The 19,265-nt window shown below is 48.2% G+C and overlaps 1 protein-coding gene across 1 annotated transcript in view; it reads left to right on the top strand.

Annotated features, from left to right (window-relative positions):
• Positions 1-19,265, top strand: part of LOC147111401 (vitamin K-dependent protein S-like) — a 50,355-nt gene that overhangs the window by 12,803 nt on the left and 18,287 nt on the right. The window contains exons 6-8 of the mRNA XM_085998363.1: positions 359-484; positions 2,100-2,221; positions 4,408-4,526. Coding sequence (XP_085854489.1) covers positions 359-484; positions 2,100-2,221; positions 4,408-4,526 — 367 coding nt within the window. The remainder of the gene's footprint in view (positions 1-358; positions 485-2,099; positions 2,222-4,407; positions 4,527-19,265) is intronic.

Below are 19,265 nucleotides of genomic sequence, written 5' to 3'. Positions count from 1 at the left end.
GCCAGTACAGGCACGAGGGGCCGAATGGCCTCCTCCTGTGCTGTGTCATTCTATGAAAGCACAGCCAGATTGCACCCACTCAGTTGGAGTGTGTACGAATTTGGATGTCAAGTTGCTGGATCTGATTTTCAGAGGGGGCGCCTCGTCTCCGGTTTGTTGTTTGTGGAATCTTGCTGTGCGTAAATTAGCTGCAGCGTTTCCTACATTACAACATACATACATTACAACAGTAACAACAGTTCACAAAGTACTTCAGCAAAGCGCTTTGAGAGGTCCTGACGTTGTGAAAGGTGTTGTATAAAGGCAAGTTCTTTCATTCTTAACTTCTGACTTGTATTTCTTTCTCTGAACATCCCAGATCGGAATGAGTGTTTGCTGCAACCATACATCTGTGGGAAAGCAGCCTGTGCCAATCTGCCCGGTGCTTACGAGTGTAAATGCGATGAAGGATACAGCTTCAATTCTACCATGAAAGACTGCAAGGGTGAGAGCTGAGCGCACATTTTTCCAAACCACAGCAACTTGCAAAGTGTATTGCAGCCAAGTTTAAACTCTTTCGTTTCCTCTTCCCACCGTGGGACTACCCGTGTGTGAGCCATTTTTTCCCCCATTTGTTCTCGGGATGTGGGCGTCACTGGCAAGGCCGGCAATTATTGCCCATCCCCGGTTACCAGGGATGAGGGACTTCAGTTATGTGGAGAAGCTGGGATTGTTCTCCTTAGAGCAGAGAAGGTTAAGGGGAGATTTAATGGAGGTGTTCACAATCATGATGGGTTTTGATAGAGTAAACAAGGAGAAACTGTTTCCAGTGGCAGGAGGGTCGGTAACCAGAGGACACAGAGTGAAGGGAATTGGCAAAAGAACCAGAGGGGAGATGAGGAGAATTTTTTTACGCAGCGAGTTGTTGTGATCTGGAATGCGCTGCCTGAAAGGGCGGTGGAAGCAGATTCAATAGTAACTTTCAAAAGGGAATTGGATAAATATTTGAAGGGGAATAATGTGCAGGGCTGTGGGGAAAGAGCAGGGGGAGTGGGACTAATTGGAGAGCTCGTTCAAAGAGCCGGCACAGGCACGATGGGCCGAATGGCCTCCTCCTGTGCTGTAAGATTCTAAATAACAACAGAAAATGCTGGAAAAACTCAGCAAGTCAGGCAACATCCGTGGAGAGAAATTTGAGTTGACATTTCGGGTTTGACCCTTCTTCAAAACTGGAGAGAAAAGGAACTAGATCGAAGGCAGGGCTGCGATCGGACAAAAGAATAAAAGAACCAAAAGAAGTAAAAGAGATTAGAAGCTAGACGAGATGGTAATAGGCTGTGATTAGGTGTAAAGTGTACTGGCAGGGCAAAAGATAGCTGCCAGGTGTGAGAGAGAAACAAAAGGAAAGGGGGGGGGGGGGAAAGGAAAGGAGTGGAAAAATATAAGTGAAAATGAAATGGGGGCCGAGGTTATGATCTGAAATTGTTGAACTCGATATTGAGACCGGAAGGCTGCAGACTGCCTAATCGGAAGATGAGGTGCTGTTCCTCGAGTTTACGTTGAGCTTCCGTGGAACAGTACAAGAGGCCAAGATTCTAGTTGTCCTGAGATGGTAGTGGGCCTCCTTTCACGGCGATTGTCTGTATAACTGAGTGTCTTGCTACCTAGCATGGGACTGGAGTCACGTGTAATCCAGACCAGCCAAGGAGGGCAGGTTTCCTTCCCTGAAGGACATCAGTGAACCAGTTGGTTATTGATGGCATTTTTCCGGATCATTTATTTCCATTGTCGGCCCACAAAGTGGCACATTTTTGGAATTCAGTTCAGAACTTGCTCTGGTGGGATTGGAACTCCGGATCCGTGGGATGCTCATCCCAAACCACAACGCCTACACCTCCTGTGCCCCTTCCCCGATTCTCGGATCGGCGCTCCCATTGCAGTGTGTCAGAATATGTCCGCAGGAAAACATGGGGAGAAATGGCAAACCTTGTTGAGTAATTTCGTGCTTCATTTCCTGGAGTTCAGCATTTCTGTGAATTTAACTTTTTGAGTCGGGAGTATTTTTTGTTATGAAGAGCGAGTTGAGACAAAAGAAACAAAGTTTGACCTTCTCCAAACAGATATCGATGAATGCGCTGAGAACACTTGTACACACACCTGTGTGAATTCCCCCGGCAGCTACACCTGCTTCTGTGATGGGAAGAAAGGGGAGAAGTTATCTGCGGACGGGCGGAGTTGTCAGGTAAAGAATAGAAAGAATTGCATTTCTAGAGCGCCTTTCGCCGCCTCAGGACGTCCCAAAGCGCTTCACAGCCAATGAAGTGCTTTTTGAAGTGTAGTCACTGCTGTAATGTAGGAAACATGCACAGCAAGCTCCCACAAACCGCAATCTGATGATGTTGGTTGAGGGATAAATATTGACCAGGACACCGGGGCGATCTCCCCTGAGTTCTTCCCATTTTGAACACACAGATGCAGAGTGCAGCTGGACTCGGAGACCCAGCATCTGGTGCCTGCTCTAGTGTGGCATTTCCCTCTCCGAGTCACTTCCCAATTTAGGACAGTTTTGTGCTCCGGCCCGCGAGGGACTGAACTGAGACCCCTGTAACCAGCAGACAGACGACACTACCGTCCCATCCATCTGGTTTAGATTTGAACCCAGCCCCAGAGGCACAATGCCATTGTCCAACGCACTGCACCATCCAGTTCCCCACTGAGCCAGCAGTGCACGGGTATGACTGGATGACATCGGCCATACTCTCCATGATGCTAACACCATCTGTGCTGTGTATAAATCGTCCTCTTGAGTAAGACACAGTTTAAAAACAAAGCCGCGCAGTCTTCACCAAACCGGAACATCGATTGACTGACATTCCTGAACATAAGAACATAAGAAATAGGAGCAGGAGTAGGCCAATCGGCCCCTCGAGCCTGCTCCGCCATTCAATAAGATCATGGCTGATCTGATCCTAACCTCAAATCTACTATCACTCTCCATCCCACCCGAACCCATGTGATCTCCTGGGAGAGGCGAAAAACCAGATAAAAAACCCAATGGCCAATTTGGGAGAAAAAAATCTGGGAAATTCCTCTCCGACCCATCTAGGCGATCGAAACTCGTCCAGGAGATCACTCTGTCCCTATATTTTCTACAGTACTTAGCTTCTGTAAAAGGTGATCTCCACCCCAGCCAGGAAGGCAGCCACGTCATGACACTACCTGACTGAGCCGTGTTTGGGTTCTTGGATACTGTGGGCGTCACTTTGCGTGTCTACTTTTTTTATCACAGCCCCCGCTGTATACAGCAGGTGAGTTCGTGCTAGGCGATTTGTCTGCTATATGTGGTGGACACTAAATCCATCGCAGTCCCGAATGACCTCTTTTAAGAGGGGAAAGTCCCGCGATACGCCCTGGTCAAATTTCCAAGTTCCTGAACCGCTGCAGTCATATTTGTGCGTGTGTTTCTGAAATGAGTATTTAATAAATAGGTGATTCAGATACAAAGGGCCTGGTCTCGCTGGAACAGTAACGGTGTGTGCGCGAGGCGCGCCGTTATTAATGCGTGAATCAGCCAGCGAGTTCAGGGGATGAGGAGATACGCCGTGAGTTGCGAATCTTCAGAGCTTGCTGGTTGATTAACGTCGCTCCGCTGTTTGCAGCATCTCGCCCTCAGCCTCCCCGTTAGTTTTAAGAACTTGCTGGATTTGCACATTAATTGCTCATTAAACTTGCTGCAGAAAGCTGGGGCTGGTGAGGAGATTTCTGTTCCTGCGGTGCTGCTCAGCCTCTCCAGCCCAGAAAGGGAACAATTGAAACTGTGGAGTCTCACTCCTGCAGGTAGTCAATTGTTCTTTCCCTCTCTTTATTTCTCTCTCTGTACCTGATTTGACTCTAATTCACCCGATTTCCTTCTCCGTCGTTCCTCTGTTTCTTTCTCAATCCTTTAATCTCATGGGTTAAGGAGACAGACTGTTGGTCCCGTCGTTCACCGAGGTCCCAGATGCCCCGCTACCCTCGCCACCCCATTATCAGCTCGCACTCCCAGCGAGTTACAGGCCAAAAAAATTTGAGTTGGAGGGTGAGGGGAAAGTGTAACTAACGGGGCACACTGCGAGATGCCCCACGCCAGCAAGATCGTGGCCAATAAGCCAGTGCTGTGGGGTGCAAGGCATTGGATGGGGGTCGGGCGGGGAGTGACCCTAAACAGCTGCTTGAACTTCCCGAAATAGTCGATGCGCTTATTGCAGTTTTAAGCGGCGCATTTGTAATTGACGCCTGTGGTGATGGGAAACGGTCAACACAATTTGCCCACTCTCGGTGGCTGTCCGGGATAAGTGAGGCCGGTGGGAGTGGTGGGGACGGTATTAGGGAAATATGTTTGATGTCTAAATATTTGCACACGTTAACGGGCGGTTTGCTGTCTACCAGGAAATCCCTACATGTGTCGCCCTCCGGACCAGCAGGAAGTCGGACATTCTGAACATGGGAGAACTCTTTGCTGGAATTCCTGTGGTCTACCTTCGGTTCAAGATTCCTGCAGACAGCAGGTGAGGTTCTGGCACTGCACAATTGAACTCTAATTAGCCTCGTGATGCGGCGCAAAGCTCAGGAAAGAGTTGTGAAGGTGGGATACTCTGACAGTGCTGATGGTGAGGGATTGATGTGATGACACTTTCTGTCTGAGGCGCGTGAGCTTGCTTTTAAAATGAACCACCAGATACTGATCTGAGGAAGGATGTTCTTGCCATGGAGGGAGTGCAGCGAAGATTCACCAGACTGATACCTGGGATGGCAGGAATGATGTATGAGGAGAGATTGGGTCGATTGGGCTTATATTCGCTGGAGTTTAGAAGAATGAGAGGGGATCTCATTGAAACTTTTAAAATTCTAACAGGACTAGACAGACTAGATGCAGGAAGGATGTTCCCGATGGTGGGGGAGTCCAGAACCAGGGGTCACAGTCTAAGGATAAGGGGTAAGCCATTTAGGACAGAAACGAGGAGGAATTTCTTCACCCAGAGAGTGGTGAACCTGTGGAATTCTCTACCACAAAAAGCAGTTGAGGCCAATTCATTAAATATATTCAAGAAGGAGTTGGATATATTTCTTAAGGCTAAAGGGATCAAGGGATATGGGGAGAAAGCAGGGACAGGGTACTGAATTTGGATGATCAGCCATGATCTCATTAAATGGCGGAGCGGGCTCGAGGGGCCGAATGGCCTACTCCTGCTCCTATATTCTATGTTTCTATACTTGATGGGTCCCACGTGCCTCTCCAGTCTCGTCAGAGGTGGTTTTGGAAAACACTTGGTCAAACAAGACCAGATACAAGTTACTATCTCATAGCGAGTGACCATAGAGTTATAATCAGATTCCGAGTATTGTGTCCAATTCTGGGCACCACACCCCTTAGAGCAGAGAAGGTGAAAGATTTAATAGAGGTGTTCAAAATCATAAAGGGTTTTGATCGAGTAAATAAGGAGAAACTGTTTCCAGTGGCAGGAGGGTCGGTAACCAGAGGACACTGATTGAAGGTACAACAGAAAATGCTGGAAAAACTCAGCAGGTCAGGCAACATCCGTGGACAGAAATTTGAGTTGACGTTTCGGGTCGAACCCTTCTTCAAAACTGGAAAGAAAAGATAGATCGGAGGCAGGGCTGCGATCGGACAAAAGAATAAAAGAAACAAAAGAAGTAAAAAAGAGACAATAAAAGGTGTTAGAAGCTAGACGAGATGGTAATAGGCTGAGATTGGGTGTAAAGTGTACTGGCAGGGCAAGGGATAGCTGCCAGGTGTGAGAGTGAAACAAAAGGAAAGGGGGGGAAAGGAGTGCAAAAATTACAAGAAAAAATGAAATAGGGGCCGAGGTTATGATCTGAAATTGTTGAACTCGATATTGAGTACGGAAGGCTGCAGAGTGCCTAATCGGAAGATGAGGTGCTGTTCCTCGAGTTTACGTTGAGCTTCCGTGGAACAATACAAGAGGCCAAGGACGGTGAGGTCCGAGTGGGAATGGAGCGTTTAATTAAAATGACAGGCGACCAGAAGCTCGGGGTCACCCTTACGGACTGAACGGAGGTGTTCCGCAAAGCGGTCACCCAATCTGCGTTTGGTCTCCCCAATGTAGAGGAGACCGCATCGTGAGCAGCGAATACAGTATACTAGATTGCAAGAAGTACAAGTAAATCGCTGTTTCACCTGGAAGGGGTGTTTGGGGCCCTGGACAGTGGGAAGCGGGGAGGTATAGGGGCAGGTGTTACATCTCCTGCGCTTGCACGGGAAGGTGCCAGGCGAAGGGGAAGGGCTGTTGGGGGCGATAGAGGAGTGGACTAGGGTGTCTCGGAGGGAGCGGTCCCTGCGGAATGCTGAAAGGGGAGGGAGGGGAAGATACGTTTGGTGGTGGGATCACTTTGTAGGTAGTGGAAATGCCGGAGGATGATCCGTTGAATGTGGAGGCTGGTGGGGTGAAAGGTGAGGACAAGGGGAACCCTATCGTGGTTCCGGGAGGGAGGGGCAGGGGTGAGGGCAGAAGTGCGGGAGATAGAACTGACACGGTCGAGGGCTGTGTCAATCACGGTAGAGGGGAATCCTCGGTTGCGGAAAAAGGAAGACATGTCGGAAGCACTGGTGTGGAAGGTGGCATCGTCGGAGCAGATACGGTGGAAACGGAGAAACTGGGAGAATGGAATAGAGTCCTTACAGGAAACTGGGTGGGAGGAAGTGTAGTCCAGGTAGCTGTGGGAGTCAGTGGGCTTGTAGTGAATATTGGTCGATAACCTATCCCCAGAGATGGAGACGGAGAAGTCGAGGAAGGGAAGGGAAGAGTCAGAGATGGACCATGTGAAGGTGAGGGAAGGGTGGAAATTGGAGGCAAAAATGAATGAAATTGTCAAGTTCGGGGCGAGAGCAGGAAACGGCACCGATACAGTCATCAATGTATCGGAAAAAGAGGTGAGGGAGGGGACCCGAGTGTAAAGTCTGTGTGTTGTATGGCGAATTAATACACAGACTACAAGAGTAACTTTAACAGGACTTTACTATTCGAAGGTCAGGGCGAATCTGCCCAATAAATCCTTACACAGCACTTATATACCGGTGTGGTCACCACCGGTATTACAGTATACAGTAGCCAAGATAAAGTAGTGCAACCCTTAAAATAGTTCTCTTAAAGGTGGAACGTTACATACACTACAATCCTCCCTTTTTAGGTTAACAGTATATATATATTCCCATTAATATAACATCATAACATATATACAACTTTATGTAAAACAGTTCACAGATTCAGTCTCTCTGGAGGCTTCCTGACTCTGTCCGGATAACGCCTTGGTGGTGTAGTAGGTTCTTCTGGCAAGGTCGATTTCTGCTTGAAGGACAGTGTCAGGTTCATCTGATTCCAGTATTACCGGATCGGAGGTAGATGCTCTGGGTATCTCTGCTTCAACATTAGGCGTATAGAGTTGTGGAGTAGGTTGGCCCTTTGTGGATGACTCTATGATCTGGTCAACATGGCGCCTTATTATGCTTTCACCAATGTCCACGGTATACATCAGCGGTCCTAGCCTTTTTCCAATAGTTCCAGGCTGCCATTTCTCGGTACGGTAGTCCCGGGCCAAAACTTGTTGACCTATCTGGAAGGTTCTAGTTGGCCTTTCATTCATGCCTTGAAATTGCCGGCTCTCTACGTCCCTTCTGACGTTTGGCTTAATCAAATCCAGCCGGCATCTTAGTCTTCTATTGAAAAACATCATGGCGGGAGTTTGGTTTGTGACCGCATGTGTTGCATTCCTGTACGCCAACAAGAAGTTATCTACCTTATGTTGTAGATTTATGTCTTCATTACCCATGGCCTTTATGGCCTTCTTGAAGGTCTGGACAAACCTTTCAGCTAATCCATTGGTGGTGGGATGGTATGGGGCGGACGTGTAGTGCTTAACCCCATTGCTTTTTAAGAACTTCCTGAATTCTTCGGACACAAATTGCAGTCCGTTATCAGAACAGATCTGTTCCGGCAGCCCATTCCTGGCAAATATGGTCCTTAATACTGTGATGGTTTTTTCCGTGGTGGTGGAGGACATCTTTATTACCTCCGGCCAATTGGAGTGTGCATCCACCGCGATTAAGAACATTGAGTCCATAAATGGACCAGCAAAGTCGATATGTACCCTTTGCCATGGAGATGAGGGCCACTCCCATGGATGCAGAGGAGCTTGTGGTGGGGCGTTTTGGACCTTCTGGCATCCTAGACAGCTCTTGGTCATTTCTTCGATGTCTCCATCAATACCTGGCCACCACACAAACGCTCTGGCTAGGTTCTTCATTTTCACTCCACCCAGATGCCCCTCATGAAGCTCCTTTAGCACTTTATGCTGGAGTTTGGGTGGAATCACCACTCTAGATCCACACATCAAGGTTCCTCGGCACACTGACAGCTGTTCTCTTCTTTGCGAAAATGCTGGCAACATTGGTTCGCCATGTGCTGGCCATCCCTCCACCGTTAAATCGTAGACTCGTGAGAGAGTCGGGTCATTTCTTGTTTCCTTTTCGATCATAGAATTTGTTACTGGTAGACATTCCACTATGGTTGAGTGGAACATCTCCACTGGGTCCACTGTAGTCGCCTCTTCTACCACTGGCAACGGTAGGCGCGATAACCCATCAGCATTTCCATGCTGTTTGGACCTTTTGTATTCGATGTCATATTGGTGTGCCCCTAGTAACACGGACCACCTCTGTAGCCTTTGCGCTGTCATAGTGGAAACGGCCTTGTTAGGGTTGAATATGGATACCAACGGCTGGTGGTCTGTCAGCAATGTAAACTTCTTGCCCTGCAGGTAATGATTGAATTTCTTTACTCCCCACACAAGGCTGAGAGCCTCCCTATCTATCTGAGCATAATTGCGCTCAGCGGAGGTCAATGATCGGGATGCAAATGCGACTGGCCTTTCCGAGCCATTTGGCAACTTGTGTGAGAGTACTGCTCCAATACCATAAGGGGAAGCATCACAAGCTAGACGAAGAGGTAGCGTTGGATTGAAGTGAGCCAACACTTCCTCAGAGGTGATCAATGCCTTGCTTTTGCGAAAGGCCTTCTTACAGTCCTCGCTCCACTTCCATGGTACTTCTTTCCGCAACAGAGCATTCAGCGGGTGCAGCACCGTGGATAGATTTGGCAGAAACTTATGGTAATAGTTAATCAACCCCAGAAACGACCTCAACTGTGATACATTTTCCGGAGCGGGGGCCTTCACGACAGCTTCGATCTTTTCAGGTGACTTGTGCAGGCCCTCTTGGTCAATGACATGACCACAGTACGAGATCCGTTTCTGGAAGAACTCACATTTCTGGCGGTTAGCTCGAAGGCCATATTCCTTCAACCTGGTGAGCACCAGTTTCAAATTTGTGAGGTGTTCCTCCTCGTCCTCTCCCGTAATCAGGATATCGTCCAAGTAACACTGAGTGCTTGGAATACCCTGTAAGACCTGCTCCATGGCCCTCTGCCAAATTGCTGGAGCCGAAGCCACTCCAAAAACCAGTCTATTATATCGATACAAGCCTCTGTGCGTGTTGATTGTGAGATACTGGCGCGACTCTTCCTCGACTTCCATCCGTAAGTATGCTTGCGCCAGGTCTATCTTGGTGAAGTGTTTCCCGCCAGACAATGAAGCAAAGATATCCTCAATCCGCGGAAGCGGGTATTGTACCGTGTGAAGCACCGGATTAACTGTGATCTTGAAGTCTCCGCAGATGCGGACCTTTCCCGGTCCCCCTGGCTTGTTACTCGACGAAGGCTTCATGACGGGAACAATGGGCATGGCCCACTCACTCCAGTCCACCTTAGACAGTACCCCTGAACATTCAAGCTCTTCCAGTTCTGCCTCCACAGCAGGTCGTATCGCGTAAGGTACCGATCTGGCTTTGAAAAATTTTGGGCTTGCATGTTCTGCAATCTTGATTTTTGCCTTAATTCCTCTCGGTATTCCCAGTCCCTGCTGGAATACCTCTTTAGCCTCGTCCAATATTCTGGACAATCGTTCAGGTTTGACATCTTTCTTTCCGGAATCTACCGTCATTGTGTTTAGGGAGTGCCAGTCTATCTTTATTTTCCTGATCCACTCCCGCCCCAGAAGTGGTGGACCTCCCTCGGGTAGTACATATATGTCCATTCCTTGGTGTTCTTTGCCCTTGTGTCTCACCTTGACTTTTATCTTTCCGACGGGGTATACTTTATGCCCCGTGTATGTCTGCAATACTATCTCCGTATCCCGTAGGGGAATATGTTTGAATAACTTTTTGTAATCTTGCTTATTCATGACCGTCAACGCCGATCCGGTGTCCACTTCCATCTTCACTTGGACTTTTGCAATCTGTAGTGTGACCCAGATAGTTTGTCGGTCAGTTTCCTTACTCACATTGTGAATCCTCAGACTACCCAGTTCCTTGCTGTTGGAGTCTGAATCCGAATTCTGTTCATCTGAACTCTTCACAGTCACCTTATGTACCTTTCTGTACTTCTTCTGCGGTGACTTATTGTTGCTGGTCTTCTTTCCTGACCGGCATACTTTAGCTATGTGACCAAGCTTGCCACATTTTCTACATTCCTGGTTTTTAAACCAGCATTGGTTCTGGTCGTGTGTTGTCTTCCCTCAACGATAACATTTCGTTGTACCCGAAGTCATTTGATCCACGCTGAGTACCGCTGTCTTCAGCTGCATTTCCGCCGTGCCCCTCGCTGCGGCTTCGTGCGATGCTGCAATAAGGACAGCCTTATCAAGTGTAAGATCGTTCTCTTCGAGCAGTCGCTTTTGTGTTTCTTCCTTCGACATCCCACACACGAACTTGTCTCTCAGTGCCTCTGTCAGATTTTCCCCAAACTGACAGTATTTTGCTAGCCTACGCAGTTCAACCAAGTACTCCGCGTTGCTTTCCTCTTTTAGTTGCGTTCTCACATAAAATTTAGATCGTTCCGCTAACATCAGCGGTGTGGGGTTCAAATGATCCTTCAGGACAGCAACAATATTAGCGAAAGACTGATCCGCCGGTTTAGCTGGTGATAGAAGATGCTTCAATAGCCCGTATGTCTTCGCACCCATTGAGTTTAGTAAGGTTAGAGCTTTATCATAATTTGCTATCTTATTGACCTTACAATATATCTCAATGCGTTCTACATACGTGGCCCAATCTTCCACATCGGAATCGAAATCGTTGATGTTACCACGCTTAGGCATCTTCACAATCTTTCTGAGAACAACAACGAAATTTTTCTTTACTTTTTAACTTTTTTTTTTCAAAAATGGCGGTTTCCCGCGCTTATCTTCTTCCCCGCCTCCGAGGATGGCGGTTTCCCGCGCTTGTCTTCCTCTGGCGGGGGGTAAGCTTTGCCCTCGGGCAACGACCGCTGGCTTTCGGGTTTCGCAGCCTGCGCACCGGCTTCAGTTTATTCTGAAGCTCTCCCGCTCGCTCGGCTCTGTCTCTCCCTCAGCGGCTTTCAATCGCGCCTCCCCAGCCCTCTCGCAGTCTGGTTCTTTCCTCCCCCGGCTGCGGCTGAGTTCTCCGCGGTTTTATTTATTTATTTCTTCCCGCGCCTTACGATCCCGGTCGCAGCGCCTCGTGGCCTCGGTAGCTGCCCGGCCTTTTTCGCCGGTCGCGGTCGAGCTGTCTCCCGACGCTGTTGCATCTCCCAGCCCGCTTGTAGCCCGGTCTCTCTCACCGGCTGCGTTCCCGCTTGTAGCCCGGTCTCTCACACCAGCTGCGTTCCTGCTTGTACCGCGGCTTCCGTGCCCTACGCTGCCCCAGTCTCAGCGTCTCTGGCCCCGACTTCTGTCCGGCTCCTTTCCCCCGACCGTGGTCGAGTTCACCGCCCTTACCCTCCGTTTCTTTTTATTTCCCCCCTACTCACAGTCAACGTGGCCGACTTGCTTCTCGTGGCTGATCGGCTCACTCACCACCGTGACAGAAGGGACGATCACTGCCTGTTGCTGATGGAAGGCTTTGTGTCTGAATTCTTCCTTCTTCCTTGCTCTGCAGACTCGAGTCTTCTCTCAGCAGAACGCCGAGGGCGGATGCCTCTTCTCGACGCTCGTTAACTGCTTCGGATGTATCGCTGCCGCAGGGTAAGATCGAACTCGTCGCCACTGTAAAGTCTGTGTGTTGTATGGCGAATTAATACACAGACTACAAGAGTAACTTTAACAGGACTTTACTATTCGAAGGTCAGGGCGAATCTGCCCAATAAATCCTTACACAGCACTTATATACCGGTGTGGTCACCACCGGTATTACAGTATACAGTAGCCAAGATAAAGTAGTGCAACCCTTAAAATAATTCTCTTAAAGGTGGAACGTTACATACACTACACCGAGTAGGACTGGAACAAAGATTGTTCCACATAGCCCACGAAAAGGCAGGCATAGCTCGGACCCATGCGGGTACCCATGGCAACACCTTTGATTTGGAGGAAATGAGTGGAGTTAAAAGAGAAGTTGTTCAATGTGAGAACAAGTTCAGCCAGGCGGAGGAGGGTGGTGGTGGATGGGGACTGGTCGGGCCTCTGTTCAAGGAAGAAGCGGAGCACCCTCAGGCCATCCGGGTGGGGGATGGAGGTGTAGAGGGATTGTACGTCCATGGTGAAAAGGAAGCGGTTGGGGCCAGGAAACTGGGAACTGTTAAAGTGGCGGAGGGCGTCCGAAGAGTCGCGGATGTAGGTGGGAAGAGACTGGACAAGGGGAGAAAAGATAGAGTCAAGATAGGAAGAGATAAGTTCCGTGGGGCAAGAACAGGCTGAAACGATGGGTCTACCAGGGCAGTCCTGTTTGTGGATCTTGGGAAGGAGGTAGAAGCGGGCTGTGCGGGGTTGGGGAACTATGAGGGTGGTGGCAGCGGGGGGGAAGATCTCCAGAGGAGATGAGGTCAGTGACAGTCTTGGAAACGGTGGTTTGATGTTCGGTAGTGGGGTCATGGTCCAGGGGGAGGTAGGAGGAGGTGTCGGAGAGTTGGCGTTCAGCTTCCGCTAGGTAGAGGTCAGTGCGCCAAACAACAACAGCACCACCCTTGTAAGCGGGTTTAATGACAATGTCAGGGTTGGATCTAAGAGAATGGAGTGCTGCAAGTTCAGAGGGAGGTAGGTTGGAGTGAGTGAGGGGAGCAGAGAAATGGAGACGGCCGATGTCACGGCGGCAGTTAGCGATGAAAAGATCTAGAGAGGGTAAGAGGCCAGGGGGAGGGGTCCAGGTAGAACGGGAATTCTGCAAGCGGGAGAAAGGGTCAGTTGTGCGGGGGGAAGACTCCTGGCCAGAGAAGTGGGCACGGAGACGAAGGCGGCGGAAAAAGAGCTCAACATCGTGCCGAGCTCGAAATTCATTGAGGTGGGGGCGTAAGGGGATGAAGCTCAGGCCTTTGCTGAGGACTGATCGTTCAGGGTCAGAGAGTGGAAGGTCAGAGGGGATAGTGAAGACGCGGCAGGGGGTATGATTGGGAGAAGGGGGGTCAGAGGAAAGTGAAGGGGAAGAAGGTTCCGGAGGGGCGTTGGTGTCCAAGAGTTGATGAAGCTTGCGATCCTTGACATCGGAAAGGAAGAAGAAAAGTTTTTTGTTGAAGCGTCGGATGAGTCGAAGGATGAAATGGAACTGTGGACCCGGACAGCTTTGAGATAGAGTGCGTCGGTGCTGCTGAAGAGAGAGGTCGAGGTTGTTCATGTGGCGGCGCATGGCGTTGTGCGTGGATCTCAAGATGCGGCGAGAGCAGTAGTTCGAGGAACGATGAATATCTTGGAGATATTTGTAATCCTGGGTGGATCCGAAGCACTTTTGTTTCTTTTATTCTTTTGTCCGATCGCAGCCCTGCCTCCGATCTATCTTTTCTTTCCAGTTTTGAAGAAGGGTTCGACCCGAAACGTCAACTCAAATTTCTGTCCACGGATGTTGCCTGACCTGCTGAGTTTTTCCAGCATTTTCTGTTGTTATTTCGGATTTCCAACATCCGCAGTATTTTGCTATCGTACTGATTGAAGGTAATTGGCAAAAGAACTGTCTTGTTTTGCACACTTTGTACAAAAATAATAAATTGCAGGACAACGGAGTATTACAGTTTAAACTCTTTTATGAAGCATCAGGTCTGTGATCTCAATCATACAGCACAGTGGGGACAAGATGGAGTTAGGACCCCTTACAGATGCCTGCAGGCCAATGACAACTCAGCATGTGATCACGTGAATATAATAGGTATTCCTTACAGATGCCTGTGGGCCAATGATAATTCAATATGCAAATGTTACATCCCCTTTTAAAAGAAAAATGTTATGCATTAGTTTTAAACCTTTCTTCTACATAATGTTCTCGGTAGCATAAACATATAAGTAAACTCAGCATTTAACTAGAACTGAAAACATCTCGACGTTTCAATAACGATGTACAGTTTTTTTGGGGGCAGCGATCCGCCTACACCCTTTGACAGTTCACAAGTCAAGTATAACTCTAGGCTTGACCTCTCGTCCTGACCTTGTGTGGTATGGAACTGAGCATGCTCCTGAATCGGTCAACAAATCAGGTTCAGGTTTAGGTTCAGGTAAGTATGATGTGTTTTGTGTATTGCTCTGTTCATCACACTCTGTTGAACTGATCCTCTCATCGGAATGACGGTGTTGTTCCTTGGTAGCTGACCTGTCATAGTATCTCTTTTGGTGTTGCTGTCTCTGTACACGTTTTGCATGCACTTGCTTGCAGCTGATGACCTCTGGCTGCAGCTGCTGGTTGGCGCTTGGAAGGATTGAGCGAAGTCTGCGGCTCATCAACAGCTGTGCTGGTGACTTGAAGTTGTCAACCGGAGTGTTGCGGTACTCAAGGAGACTGATGTAGGGGTCTCTTTTGTCTGCTTTGGCTTTGTCCATGAGTGTTTTTGCAATCTGGACAGTTTTTTCAGCAAGGCCATTACTTTGAGGGTAATGTGGGCTTGATGTGACGTGTGAGATCCCATGCCTTGGCAAACGACTTGAACTCTTTTGATTTGTATTGGGGGCCATTGTCTGAGACTAAAGTCTCTACCATGCCATGCTTGGCAAAGGCTGCCTTTAGCTTGTGGGTCACAGTTGCAGATGTGGTGCTGTGAAGCTTGTCCAGTTCAAAAAATCTGCTGTAGTAATCAACAGTCACTATGTAGTCCTCGTTGTTCCATGTGAACAGATCCGTTGCCGCGACCTGCCAGGGCCTGTCTGGGATACGGTGAGGTATCATGGGCTCTTTGACATTTGATGGGCAGCGTTCTAGACAAATGGAACATTTTCCGACGATTCTGTTGATTTGTGACAGTTCGTCTCTGTGGTTCCAGAATTCAGATATGCTCTGAGGGCATTTCCTCCTTTCCTCAGGCCATCCTTCATGTATGACTTTGCTCAGCAGAGTGAGTTGTGCATCTTTCTCTGTTCCTGCATGGATCTCCTTCAGTTTTGAGTCACTCACAGGTAAGCTGTTGTACACCATGTGCACCTGCACATCCATGCCTTCACTGAGGCTGCTGTCCTGGTAGCTAAGAGACTTTCTGGATAGCGTATCTGCGACAGGAATGTCTTTGCCTGGACGGTGAATGATTGTGAAGTCGTACTTCTGTAGCTGAAGGATCACTCTCTGTAGCCTTGGTGGGGCTGCGGCTAGTGGTTTCTTCATGATTGACTCGAGGGGCTTGTGGTCGGATTCCACAATGACTTGTCGGCCATAGACGTACTGGTGGAAATGCTTGCATCCAAACAGAATTGCATATAGCTCTTTCTCAATTTGAGCATAGTTGATTTCACTGTCTGTGAGAGATCTGGAAGCATAGCCGATGGGCTTTCCTTCTTGCAGTAATACTGCGCCTAGTCCGTACTTTGACGTGTCCACTTGTAGTCTGAGCTCTTTGTTGGGGTCGAAGTAGGCAAGAACTGGTCCTGGTTCTCTGGTGATTAGGTCTTTCATTTTCTGAAATGCTGTGTCATGTTGTTTGTCCCACAGGAACTCATTGGATTGTTTGAGCAACTGACGCATGGGTGCGTTGATTTCGGAGAGGCTCGGGGCAAACTTGGCTAAGTAGTTAACCATGCCTAGTACTGTCTCTAGCTCTGCGCGGTTCTTCGGCGGCTCCATCTTCTTGATGGCGGAGATTTTCTCTGGATCCGGCTTAATGCCATCAGTTGAGAGGCGATGCCCGAAATAACTGATCTCGGTGGATCCGATTATGCTTTTCTTGGGGTTGAGCCGGATACCTTTCTCCCGTGATCTTTGTAGCATCGCACGGAGGTTCCTGTCATGTTCCTCTCTATTCCTGCCATAGATGAGGATATCGTCTATGATTGCGACTTCATAGGTTTCGTCGATCTTCTGCTGGAATTCATCCTGAGCTGAGATAAGACCAAATGGTAAACGCAGAAATCGGTAGCGTCCAAATGGTGTGTTGAACGTTGTTAGCTTAGATGACTCTTCCGTGAGCTTGATAGTCCAGTATCCTGATCGTGCGTCCATTACACTGAAGTAACGTGCTCCCACTAGCTTGGGTGTGATGTCATCTAGCGTTTGTAGAGGGTAGTGAGGGCATTTGATAGCCTTGTTCAAATCTCTGGGGTCGAGACAGACTCTGAGCTTGCCTGTACGTGGTTTCTCAACCGCTACTAACGCGTTTACCCACTCATCGGTTCTGTTTCCCGGACGATGATTCCTGTATTCTCCATGCTCTGCAGCTCCTCCTTCAGGCGACTATGTAGAGCAAGGGGTATCCTTCTCTGTGGGCAAACCACAGGGGTTGCTGCTGGGTCAAGGTGAATAGTGCATTCACCTGGGAATAGTCCGATTCCTTTGAAAACGTCAGCAAACCCCTCCATGACTGTCTGCTTCTCAACTGGTGCTGTCAACGATAGCACTAGCTTGACGAGGTTCATGTCTAAACATGCCTTTAGATCTAGCACTGGAGGTGCACGAGTGTCAACAATGTAAAACTCCAACATCATGTCGCTTTCTTTGTACTTGCATTTCATCACGCATGTGCCTTTTACAATGAGCTGCTCGCCCCCATAGCTGGTCAGTCTGCGTGAGGTGGGCTGTAGCTCACACTCATCCTTCAAGCTGTGATACTCACTCAGAGGAATTACATTAACTTGAGCTCCAGTGTCTAGTTTAAACTTAAGCTCTGTGCCCTGTTTTCCTATCTCAATATCGGCAAAGGCTTGCTCAGCCTCTGAAATCTGTTTTTTCTGTGACACAGAATCAATAAACAGTTCCTCTGCATTTGGCTCTCTATCTGGCATTTGGCTTTCACTCACTGTGTGTATTGCTCTTCCGAAAACAGTCTTGCAAACTTTAGCAAAGTGGTTCCGTTTACCACATTTAGCACATTGCCTTCCTTTGGCAGGGCAGTATTCCTTTTCTCCATGCCAGTTGTTTCCACAATATCCACAGTTTTTGAAGCATTTTATGTCTGTCGCCCATTTTTAGAACTCTCTCTGTTCTTTCTGTTTTGAAACACGCTCTCTGGGCGGTGTTCTTTGGTGTGTGTCTATTAACTGCGTGCACTGTCTGTTCACTCGAGCTGCTCGTGGCGCCGGTTATGGTTTTCAACTGTGCTTGGGCTATCTCGTGCGATCTAGCTACATCCATAGCTTTGTCCAGCGTTAGCCCGGACCCAACATTCAAAAGTTTCTCTCTCACTTTAGCTGAATGTATTCCAAACACGATGCGGTCTCTGACCATCTCATCTTTATCTGCATACTCAGTCTTTTACCAGCAGTTTTAACTCAGTCACGAACTGTTCAAATGACTCACTAGCTCCTTGTACTTTCTCCTGAAACTTGTACCTAGCGAATATCGTATTTGCCTTGGGCATCACATATGCTTCAAAACGGTCAGAATAACTTTTCAGTACCTTTGCTTCATCCGCGGTGAGAGACCATGTGTTAAAAATGTCTCTCCCTTTGTCTCCGATCCACACGAGTAGGTAGCTGCATCTTTCTTCCTCCCCTTTGCTTTTCAACGGACCCGAAAACATTAACTCCACATGTTGCTTGAACTTGCTCCATTCTCTATGTAAGTTCAAAGATTCCCAATTCATTCGAGGTAAGGGAGCTCCAATGATGTCCATTTCAAATCCCTGTTCTGACACCATGTCTTGTTTTGCACACTTTGTACAAAAATAATAAATTGCAGGACAACGGAGTATTACAGTTTAAACTCTTTTATGAAGCATCAGGTCTGTTCTCAATCATACAGCACAGTGGGGACAAGATGGAGTTAGGACCCCTTACAGATGCCTGCAGGCCAATGACAACTCAGCATGTGATCACATGTGAATATAATAGGTATTCCTTACAGATGCCTGCGGGCCAATGATAATTCAATATGCAAATGTTACAAGAACCAGAGGGGAGTTGAGGAGAATTTTTTTACACAGCGAGTTGTGATCTGGAATGTGCTGCCTGAAAGGGCGGTGGAAGCAGATTCAATTGTAACTTTCAAAAGGGAATTGGATAAATACTTGAAAAGGAAAACTTTGCAGGGCTGTGGGGAAAGAGCAGGGGGGGAGTGGGACTAATTGGAGAGCTCTTTCAAAGAGCCGGCACAGGCACGATGGGCCGAATGGCCTCCTGTACTGTAAGATTCTATGAACTTGTCCTTACTTAATAATACAAAGCAATGAAGACGCTTTGCTTCCCAACATCAGTGGGTCGTCTTGGTTGACTTAAGAGAACAAACTTTAACTGTTCTCCATTCTAACATCTTGAGTCTGGCAAAAGCTTGCCCTCGAGCCTTTCTGTTTAAAAATCTGACTGCCTCTCAACATGGGATATTCTGTCTCTTTGTTAATTCTGACCCCGGAATATCATCAGTCTATCCTGGCAACGATCATTGATGAGCTCAAAGAGATAGAATAATCTCACCTGGAAGCTTGTCCGCAATCACTGAAATATCCAAACTAACTTTCATTGTCTGAAGCACGCTGCTTCAGAAACTCCATCGGAATCCTAATCCAGCCGATGTGTCCTGTGAATTTAACCATTTGAGAACACAGTTTAACTCAATAGTAGGGTTTACAATTGGTCTTTGTGTTGCCTTTATCTTGCTGCACTCTCACTTTCCAGGAAATCCCAGAGCAATGAAGTACTTTTGAAGCGTAGTCACTGTTATAATGTAGGGAAACGCGGCAGCCGATTTGTGCACAGCAAGCTCCCACAAACAGCAATGTTGGTCCCAGGACACCGGGGAGAGCTCCCTTGTTCTTCTTCCAATATTGCCGAGTGCCAAATAATTTAGATCCTCGCTAATTACCGCC

Source organism: Somniosus microcephalus, chromosome 10 (genome assembly GCF_052327205.1).
Source record: "Somniosus microcephalus isolate GS21.2 chromosome 10, FLI_Smic_1.0, whole genome shotgun sequence".
NCBI lineage: Eukaryota > Metazoa > Chordata > Chondrichthyes > Squaliformes > Somniosidae > Somniosus > Somniosus microcephalus.
Note: the sequence above shows the minus strand (reverse complement) of the source record. Positions and strands in the feature narration are given on the sequence as shown.